Source organism: Coccinella septempunctata, chromosome 3, assembly GCF_907165205.1.
Source record: "Coccinella septempunctata chromosome 3, icCocSept1.1, whole genome shotgun sequence".
Classification (NCBI taxonomy): domain Eukaryota; kingdom Metazoa; phylum Arthropoda; class Insecta; order Coleoptera; family Coccinellidae; genus Coccinella; species Coccinella septempunctata.
The window spans coordinates 2,348,884-2,358,781 of NC_058191.1; the positions used below are offsets into that span (position 1 = coordinate 2,348,884).

The following is a 9,898-nucleotide window of genomic DNA, read 5'->3' on the forward strand; positions in this document are numbered from 1 at the left end:
CGAAACGATTGAGCACATCCTCTGTGACTGCCTGGCGGCAGACGGGGTCAGACTTGGAGTATTTGGTTCTCCGAAGATGGTCCTAGAGAAACTCAAGAACTTCATCTCCTTTTTGAGTAGGATGGGACTGGAGGTAGAGATCTAGCTCTACGAGCTTGCCTGTGTGCTACAACAAACCGCTTGGTCCCAGTGGCAGGTTTGGTTTATCCGTCCAACACACCCAGCAATCAGTATTTACTCATGAATTCATGCACCGTGAATCTCTGCCACTTTCTTGCCAAAATTCTCCAGAGAATTTTCGGCTATTACAAACGAGCTTATGTCGTGTGAGGAGGCGTTATTTCTTTCTTAGCTCCGAATACTTCTTGGATCTTGCAGTCTTGGAATGATCCATTCTTGGAAGATTACTCCAGAGTGTTTCTCTTTTGGTTTCTTCCTTCACCAGGAACTCTTTCCTATACCACAGAAAGGTTCTGGGCCAGTAAGTGGCGTTTGTGCTCCTTTTCTGGCGAGTGTGTAGTCTTCCTCATTTCCTTTGGTTCTAGAGTTTTCACTTTAGAAAACAACGGTAAAATGCTTAGGACATCCTCTGAATTTCCAACATATCTATCGGACAAATATTTTCATGTTCATTTGACCGCCTCTGATGGTTTCGTAACACTACCCATATTTTTAATTTTTAATTAGTATCGAAAAAATAGAAAAAACTAGTTGCAACAAAATCAAAGACAATCATCGTATGAATTACAAAACTTAATTTTTTTTCAGATACTTTATGGACGCCCGATTTTATAATAAAATAAAATCAGCAGCTAAATCGTTCGCCTTTAAGGAGTATAGGCAAAACAGAATAAAACAGACGATTGAAAGCTCTAGAAGGGCTAAAATAAAATTGCCGAATCTTCCTAAGGTTAATCAGAAATTGGCTCTGAAACTTATGAATTCAAAGTCAAATGTGTTGAAGGACGACCGCTTCAGGAAATTGTTCTTGAATGAAGATTATGAAATTGACGAAAATTCGGAAGAATACAGACTCATCAATCATGTGGCAAAACGGGAAAAAAATTGAACAAAAAAGAAACACTACAGTTCTCATAACTTTTTGTCTTTGAAGTTACAGATCTGAAACTTCTTAGGCACATTTATACATAGAATCTACTGACGAGCTCAAAATATTTTTTCATTAGGCGAACTTTTATTGAATTTGTTATTTTTGAATTGCGGTAGTCCAAAAACGCAATAAAAATATTGAGGAAAACCGAGGAGGAAGAAGAAGAGGAAGAATTGGAAGGTAGGATATGATAATTTGAGTTGTCACACACTACCCATATGTTCCACAAGGACCCCCCGGTAACTAACCCACACAGAAAATTTCCAACTCGAAGGGTGATGGACAGACTATCTGAGCTGCAGTGGAAAAACTGAAATAGAATGAATTTATTTTTTTTTGTATTTGTGTAATTCACTAGGCTGAAGGACTTCGGTCGATGGCCATTAAAGAACAGTTATTATTATTATTGTTATGAACTACACAACATTAAAATTTGAATCTTGTTTGTACTATAAAAACTTAAGTCAGAAAACCTTTTTACTTCTTCCTTGACTTGCATGTGTGCAAAACTTATTTGACAAACTGAATGCGATTAAATGAAAACACTCCATTATATTTCTGAACATTTATTTTTCACAGTCTCAATGCTCAGAATTTTTCTAGATATATTAGACATTTGTACGAAACGTAAATAATAGTATGCCTTTTAATCGGTATTTTTCAATATACCAATAATTGATAAGAATATTATTTGTGTTGAATTCATCGACATCCACATTCTGCTGCAATTAAGTCCTTATACATTTTCATAACAACATTTCTTAACTGGTCATAAACCATAATCGGTAATGAATAAAATTTCACTGGCACGCAGCATGGACTTCGAGACCTTTTTTCTATATCTTGAAATGTCGTAAGCATTTTCAAGTTATTGGAAAAAATATCGGCGTTATGCCTTTTGTACATTTTCCTAGACAATCATAAGCCATGAATCCTTCAGGAGCAATTATGAAGTTACTCCAATGCAATTTTCGAAAGTCCAGATAAAAATCACTCTTTGAACAATATTTGTGATGACCACGGGATTCTTCAGAATAATTTTTCGGAACTATCTCAGTCAGGTCATCATTTTCTAAAAATAAAAATAAAATTAAAGGAATCACCTCATTATTGCTGGGCTTTCTATGAAGTTGAAAGAGATTGAATGATATTTTTATGGGACCGTTATGTTCCTAATAATAGTGCCCTGGCTTATTTGAGGACACTGCTACTCACAGACACTGACATGTTAAAACGCGCAATGTATCTGGTTATCTAGTGAGCATTACCTCTCTTTAGGCGGCTGTGGCATTACCTACTTTTTTATATCACATATCAGTGGGTCAGTGGGTAATTTTACTCAGCCAAGCAAACATGGTATAGGATTATCACATATATTTATAGTTACCTCCATCCTTAATTCTGAGTATCAAGAAGGTTCTCATTTTTTTCTCATTCTTTGCATCATTGAATATGGTTGTAGAATTGACTTGATTTGCTTCAGATATAGAAATCAAGAGCCTTAGTTCTTCAGTCATATTCACCCAAGTTTCAATCAACTTCTTGGTTATTCTGAACATCTGTGAAAAAAGAATTGAAATTCGTAAATCGATATGAGGGCATCTGCACTATTTGAGCAATGAAGCGGACTCAAAGAGTACCCTCTCGTGAATATCATCATGGACCGTCAGATTCATTCATACAGTTTCCGAAAATCCGAAACACCTTCATTTTTTCGTCGTATCAATTAATTATTTCAAAGACGGCTCGGCAGGGTATGCAGAGTCGGCCGGGCCTACCCAAAATAATAATAATTTTATTCATTAAAACATATGTATGCTTAGATCTTCAAAATTGCACAACGGATTTTAGTGCGGTTATTTTCAATAAATACAGTGATTCAAGAGAAAGGTTTATATGAATAATTTGTTAATGACTTCGGATGAAATATGACGATAGTTAATGAAAAGTCGAAAAGAGTCCATTTCTGTCCGGCTGTTATGGACGACACTTTGAAAATTACGAATAGTTCGCGAGATATTGCAGGTTGAAAAGTTACATATTTTGGCAAGAAATGAATTAAAGCGTGAGTCTCACTGCGACATCCAGTCCCCACTGGATTGCACTCCAGTGCACAAAGCCGCTCTTACACGTAGCGTTTGTTCATCTTGAGAACTTGGAGCTCACACCTATGGAGTTTCATCGGATGTAGTGGCACATACACCGAGGTTTACCACTTGAGGCGGGCAAAAAAGTTGAACCTTTGCGGTACACATATATAAGTGTATCATTTTCAATTAGAAACATATAACATTTGTGGGCTCGTTGAAAAGCTCTCGGAAAATGTAATCCAAAAATAAATCTTTATTTTTTATTTTTGTGGATATCATTAAAAACTCAAAAATCTCAAAAAATTTATTACTATTTTATTTTGCGTGAGCTTTCTAACGAGCTCGAACGTGGTATATGTTTCCATTTGAAAAACAGAAGTAGGATGGGGTTGCGGCTAAGGGTTTGAAAAAAACACCCATTTTATTACAATAACATGAGGGTAGTTATTTTAATCAATCAACAGGTTTTGAATTTGATTCCAGAGGCTTATGCTACTGTATATCCTCGGTCTGACCTGAAGGGCACAAGCCGTCACTGATGTAATGAAGAAAACTGATCAGAAGTGTGAGACATTCTGAGAGTATGAGGACGATCAATAATTAATACAAATTTATCGGCAAGGAGTAATGATTTTGACACATCAAATTCAATCGAAAACCAGCATGCTGGATCATTATTACACTTCATAACGTAAGATTCAATTGACTTTTCCTTTGAAAAGAGAGAACCATGATCAATTTTGAAGAACTACGAAGTCAATGATAGAAATTACCTTCAATAACACAATTTGAAGTTTTTAAATCCAAAGACAATAAAAAATAACATATTTCAAACATCAGAGATTAAGCTGTCTGAAGAATCCCTCATCAGGGAAGCCGCCAGCTACCCAGTAAAACCAACATTTGATGACGTTTAAAGAGAATGCCGACAAGCTTGATCAACATAAAAAACTCTTGGAATTAAGGGAACTCAAGGAGTGACATGCTGACTCGAAACCTCATGGGTTTTCTAATTAGAATTCGTTACTATTGAATTTATATATCATTATCGCGAATCGGCAAGTATGGGGACCGCGGGGTCTGCGAGGGCCTCCGCTACGCTTCTGCTTTTAGTTCTAGTATATAAGAATTTTCACACCGCTTACCTGCCAACCACTTTGAGCTTTAGACACATATATGACATTCAATAGTTTGTGTATATCTGGTGTTCTTCCTGCTATTGTATCATTGTGCTCGTTTCCCACTTCGTATAGCCTTAGAACACAAGAACTCTTGAAGAAGTTTGAATCCTCCGGTACATGCCAGTAGAAATGCAGTTCAGCATTGAGAATAGTATGACCAGGATCCATTTTACCGAAATTTAAGTTCAAAAGCATCGAGTCATTCTTGTGTTTGTTGAATATCACTTTCGTTATATCTGGCAATCTTTCGCCGTTCTCGATTTTCATTGATGCTTTCTGCACTATGCTGTTGTAGAGAAATGGATAAATCTGGAACGGAAGTTCGGAAGTATTGAAATGGTTACTGTGGCTGCCACTGTAGTTCCACTCCTCATCCAAAAATGCTTCGAATTTCCGGAGCTCCTGAAGAATGAGATATATTGAAAAATTATATTATAGCTGCATGTACACGAGAAACTTCAAGAAAATTCCAGGAATCGGTTATTATAACCGCTTCGGTTCCGGTATTTGTCCAAATCATTTTTTTTTTAATGTTACGAGGATATATTGAAAAATTCTTAGCCTACTATAGAACCAAACAAAATTTCAATGTGGAAATATTTTGTTACTCAACATATTCTACTCTTAATTGGATACATTTATTACAGCGAACCTGCAACGTCTCTAGACCTTTCAAAAAAAATGTTTCTTCTTGCTCTGCAAACCAGACCTTCACAGCTTTTATTACCTCCTCGTTGGAAGAAAATTTACGACCTTTTAAACTTTTTTTCAGTTGAGGATAGAAATGATAGTCGAATGGAGCCATATCTGGCGAATAAGGGGGGTGTTCTAGTAATGCAAACCTTAAATCAAGAATTTTTTGCATGGCAGATTTGTATGCAGGGGCGTTGTCCCGCTGAAACAAAACACCTTCGGCTAGCTTTCCGCGTCTTTTCTCTTTAATTTTTTCCCGTAGAGGGGTCAGTAATGTCGAATAGGAATCTCCGGTTATTGTTCCACCCTTATTCAAAACAATCAATCATGATTATTCCATGGCAATCCCAAAAAATTTAAGCAAGAACATTTCCAGCAGATTTTTGGACACAAAACTTCTTAGGTCATGGAGAACCAGAGTGTCGCCATTCCATCATTTGTTGCTTTGTTTCTGGATCGTAGAAATGTACCCAAGTCTCATCCATAGTAACAATTCGGTTTAAGCAGTATACATCGTTTTCAAATCGAGCACAGATCGAACGCGATGCTTCTAATACCCTTGCACGCTTTGGTCAACATTCAAACATTTGGGGATCCATTTTGCAGCATTTTTCCAAATTGACGTGAACTATATGATGAACGCGTTCGTATGAAATATTCAGTGCTTCAGATATCCGTTTTAGCCCAATTCGACGGTCTGATAAAATCATGTCATGAACTCCATCGATATTTTCGGGGACTGACGCAGAAACTGGCCCTTTTCCATCGGTCATCATACTCAATGGATAATTTACCTCTTTTGAAGCTTGCAGTCCAATTTTTTAAGGTCGGATACGAAAGACATTGATCAACAACTCTGGTTTACTTTTTTGACCTCAAACTTCACACTGACACTTCTAATGAGTTATTGTTCGATACTGTGGTAACGCAATATTTTTTTTATGCATGGAACTGGTCTAGGCTAACTAGATATCAATACATCCTCGTATATGAAGAGTTTCTTGTGATTTTTACAATCAAACAACACAAACTTTCACATTGATAAACGAATTGCGTATAGAGTTGAAAATTTTGGATGAGATGGTGATGGTTAATCGACATCCTCAGAAACACGAACGTATCTACCATTGTTGTAAAAATTCGAATTCCAATGGTGGCTGGAAAGTAAAATGACAAATGATTGCAATTAAGTATATTCTACTATACAGGGTGATTTTTTTAAGTGTTTCATTAGAAGTTTTCGAGGAAGGAATTGTAATACAGATTCAAGATTTTGGATTTCCGTTTTAGAGAACATGAACTTCAATTGCAAAATATTTTCAAGCGGAATCTACTTCCGGTTTCACCGGAAACGAATGTAACTTCGTTATTTCAAATGCAACACCCTGTATATTTTTACATATTCGAATTCTTCGTTTAATTTTACACTGATTTGATGTATGATATGTGCAACCACTCAAGCGGTTTTTGAATTATAACCTGATTATCAAATTTTTTGAAAAAAAGGTTGTCACAGATTAGTGTCCATATCTTCAAAATCCCTCATTATAAGAATTTCTTTTTGCGAAAGTAGAACAAAAGAAAGTACGCTGATACTGTTTCTTGTATAACTTATGAGGAAATATTATACAGGGTATCTGAAAAAGGGCCCCAAACTGAGCCTCGATAAAACTATGAAATCTCACTTTTTTCAAATGGCAACCCTATAATTTTGTAATTCCAATCGATTGCCTGTCAAAAACTACTTAGAGTGTCCCCAACATTCCATGCCTCTAAAATCAGTAATTTCGCCGTAATTGAATAAAATTCGAATTTCGGGAATAAATCAAGGTTTCTTAGTCTAACCATAGATTTATTAGGATAGAAATTTTCAAGAAGGCTATGTCTGTTCATTTATAATGCATTTTTGAGGACTGTCATTTATACTTGTTTGATTAATCGGGCACTATGCAAAATCAGAATTACAGTAACAGTGATGTATTAAATATGTTCTTCATTTACGGTGAATGTAACAAAATATTAGAAAGGGCAGTCAGAACTTTCAACGAAAGAAACCCACATTTACCACCTTTAACAAAATCAAAGTTCAGGAGGTATCAAAACAATTTTCTCCGTAGTGGAAGCATTAACCCAAAACGGAATCGTGTGAAAACAGTAACAGGTAATGAAAAAAATCAAATAAATATTTTAGGACATATTCACGGAAATCCAAGAGGTTCCATCAGACAGGTAGCACAGGAATTAGAAGTTTTATATTCGTCGTGTCAAAAAGTGCTCAAAAATGCCAATATGCATAATTATAAATTCCATAAAGGTCAGGCACTGGTAAATGGAGATCATCAGAGAAGAACTGTATTTTGCGAGAACATTACTGGAATGCTGAACGCTGATCCCCAAATTTTGAGAAAAATGAACAGACATAGCCTTCTTGAAAATTTATATCCTAATAAATCTAAGAAACCTTGATTTATTCCCGAAATTCGAATTTTATTCAATTACGGCGAAATTACTGATTTTAGAGGCATGGAATGTTGAGGACACTCTAAGTAGTTTTTAACGAGCAATCGATTGGAATTACAAAATTATAGGGTTGCCATTTGAAAAAAGTGAGATTTCATAGTTTTATCGAGGCTCAGTTTGGGGCCCTTTTTCAGACACCCTGTATAATATTTCCTCATAAGTTATACAAGAAACAGAATCAGCGTACTTTCTTTTGTTCTACTTTCGCAAAAATAAATTCTTATAATGAGGGATTTTGAAGATATGGACACTAATCTGTGACAACCTTTTTTTCAAAAAATTTGATAATCAGGTTATAATTCAAAAACCGCTTGAGTGGTTGCACATATCATACATCGAATCAGTGTAAAATTAAACGAAGAATTCGAATATGTGAAAATATACAGGGTGTTGCATTTGAAATAACGAAGTTACATTCGTTTCCGGTGAAACCGGAAGTAGATTCCGCTTGAAAATATTTTGCAATTAAAGTTCATGTTCTCTAAAACGAAAATCCAAAATCTTGAATCTGTATTACAATTCCTTCCTCGAAAACTTCTAATGAAACACTTAAAAAAATCACCCTGTATAATTGCTTGCATATCAAAGATAATCACACTGTTCATATTGACGAAAATTTTCATACTATTTTAGATAAAGGCAAGTACCCCGTAACATAATCATTATAAACGAATATGATTTAGAGCGGAAAACCCTCTTCTACCTCAACACAACAACAGTTGAAGATTTGAAAGATACACTGCGTCTGGAACAATCAATAAAAAAAATAGCACCTGTTGTTAAAGTCTCAATATTGGAGTTATGGAGTTATAGGTGTATAGGACTGATTGACAACACTTCGCCAAGGGATTTCAAGTACCACTCAAGTCCCTAGGTAACCTATCCCTATGTACTATTTATTCACTGAGTCGATAAACGTCAACATACCCTTGTTGCTATGGGTTGAATAATGTCGTTTTTAAAGGTCAAGATGGAATAAATGTTACCTATCACATGACTCACATTAATGTTCGTCCTGTTCGATGTTTTGGATATTCTCCTTTTTGTTACCGGTGTATCAGAAGCATTTTGTGCAACTACGGGATTCACGCTCACTCTGTTGTAAATTCTGAATTGATTATTGTTGGTGTTGTATTTGAAAAAATACGTTTTACCGTCTTTCGATATATTGAACGGTACATTTTCCGAGATATTGTGCACTTTCAACCCTACAGTGGAGTTGACAGAAACGGTGTCAGTTAGAGAAAGTGCCGGTACAATGACGAAAACTAAAACAATCGAAATTCGGAAAAGCATGTCGAAACATTGATGGAAATCTGCGGACTGATATTATCCATTTAGTCTTTGGTTGCATTAGAAAATTGTCCACCTACTGAGTTATGTTATAACAACAGGAAATCGTCTATTTTTGAATCTAATACATATTCCGTGGGTAAAACAATCCGTAACTGTCTCTAATGAATGTTGGTATATCTGGAACTGTATAAAACGACTTCGAGGCCAAACGCCAGTCATTTTTGCTCCAGGAAAAGCCATAAATTTAGTATTTCGACAACTATACCGGGTGGCCACCACAGACGAGTTGAAAATAGAAATTTGCTGGGAAACTATCAGGTTTAGGTGCAGAAAAACCTTCGAAATCAATTTTTACGTTCAACGAGATACAGAAATACCGGTTGTGCCTTTTGAAATAAGAAAGTTTTTGACCATTATTTGTAGTTGATTCTTTGTTTATTTATTCAGTTTCAGGATACAAACAGGAATATTCACAGAAAAGTATCCTCTGATTCCTCTGAAACATACAAAACTATTTTAATAACATCCTATATGGCGTACGTAAGTGGCAACATAACATGAAAACCAAAAAAACAATTACAATATTGATTAAATAAACTACACATTCTCGTGAATGAAATAATAGTAGGGGAAATAAAGAGAGCTCTGAGGAAATCGAAGAACGGAAAGGCTGCCAGGGCCTGGAAACATCACTGTTGAATTAGACTAGTACACGGACCAGATATATTACTTGATATGATGGCACAACTATTCAATAAATGCTTGCTAAACGATGACAGCATCCCGGAAGACTGGAATATAGCGTATATAAGCTCCATTTTCAAAAATGGCGATAAAAGAAAATGCCAAAACTATAGGGGCAATGGGGAGGTTGTACGACTGAATATTGAAGACTGGAATCGAAATGAATGAGTACCTATAACAGATATAGAAAGAAGACGATCATGTATTGACAACACATTTGTTCTTCAAAAAATATTAGAAAAACGAACGTCCCATAATCTGTC

The 9,898-nt window shown here is 35.7% G+C and overlaps 1 protein-coding gene across 1 annotated transcript; it reads right to left on the minus strand.

Annotated features, from left to right (window-relative positions):
* Nucleotides 1-1,661: 1,661 nt before the first annotated feature.
* LOC123310186 (bone morphogenetic protein 4-like) lies at nt 1,662-8,972 on the minus strand. The gene is made up of 4 exons (XM_044893604.1): nt 8,598-8,972; nt 4,347-4,784; nt 2,499-2,670; nt 1,662-2,183 (listed from the first exon to the last, which is right to left on the minus strand). Exons 1-4 carry the CDS (start codon nt 8,889-8,891, stop codon nt 1,975-1,977), a joined length of 1,113 nt encoding a protein of 370 aa, XP_044749539.1. The 5' UTR covers nt 8,892-8,972; the 3' UTR covers nt 1,662-1,974.
* Between the last annotated feature and the right edge of the window lie 926 nt (nt 8,973-9,898).

Bases quoted from the DNA above. Each gene is read 5' to 3' on its own strand.
- LOC123310186 (XM_044893604.1), bottom strand. From the start codon at position 8,891: ATGCTTTTCCGAATTTCGATTGTTTTAGTTTTCGTCATTGTACCGGCA. The intron at 4,785-8,597 runs GTGAGTCATGTG...CTCATTCTTCAG, and splicing joins CGAACAGGACGAACATTAAT to GAGCTCCGGAAATTCGAAGC. The intron at 2,671-4,346 runs GTAAGCGGTGTG...CTTTTTTCACAG, and splicing joins AAGCTCAAAGTGGTTGGCAG to ATGTTCAGAATAACCAAGAA.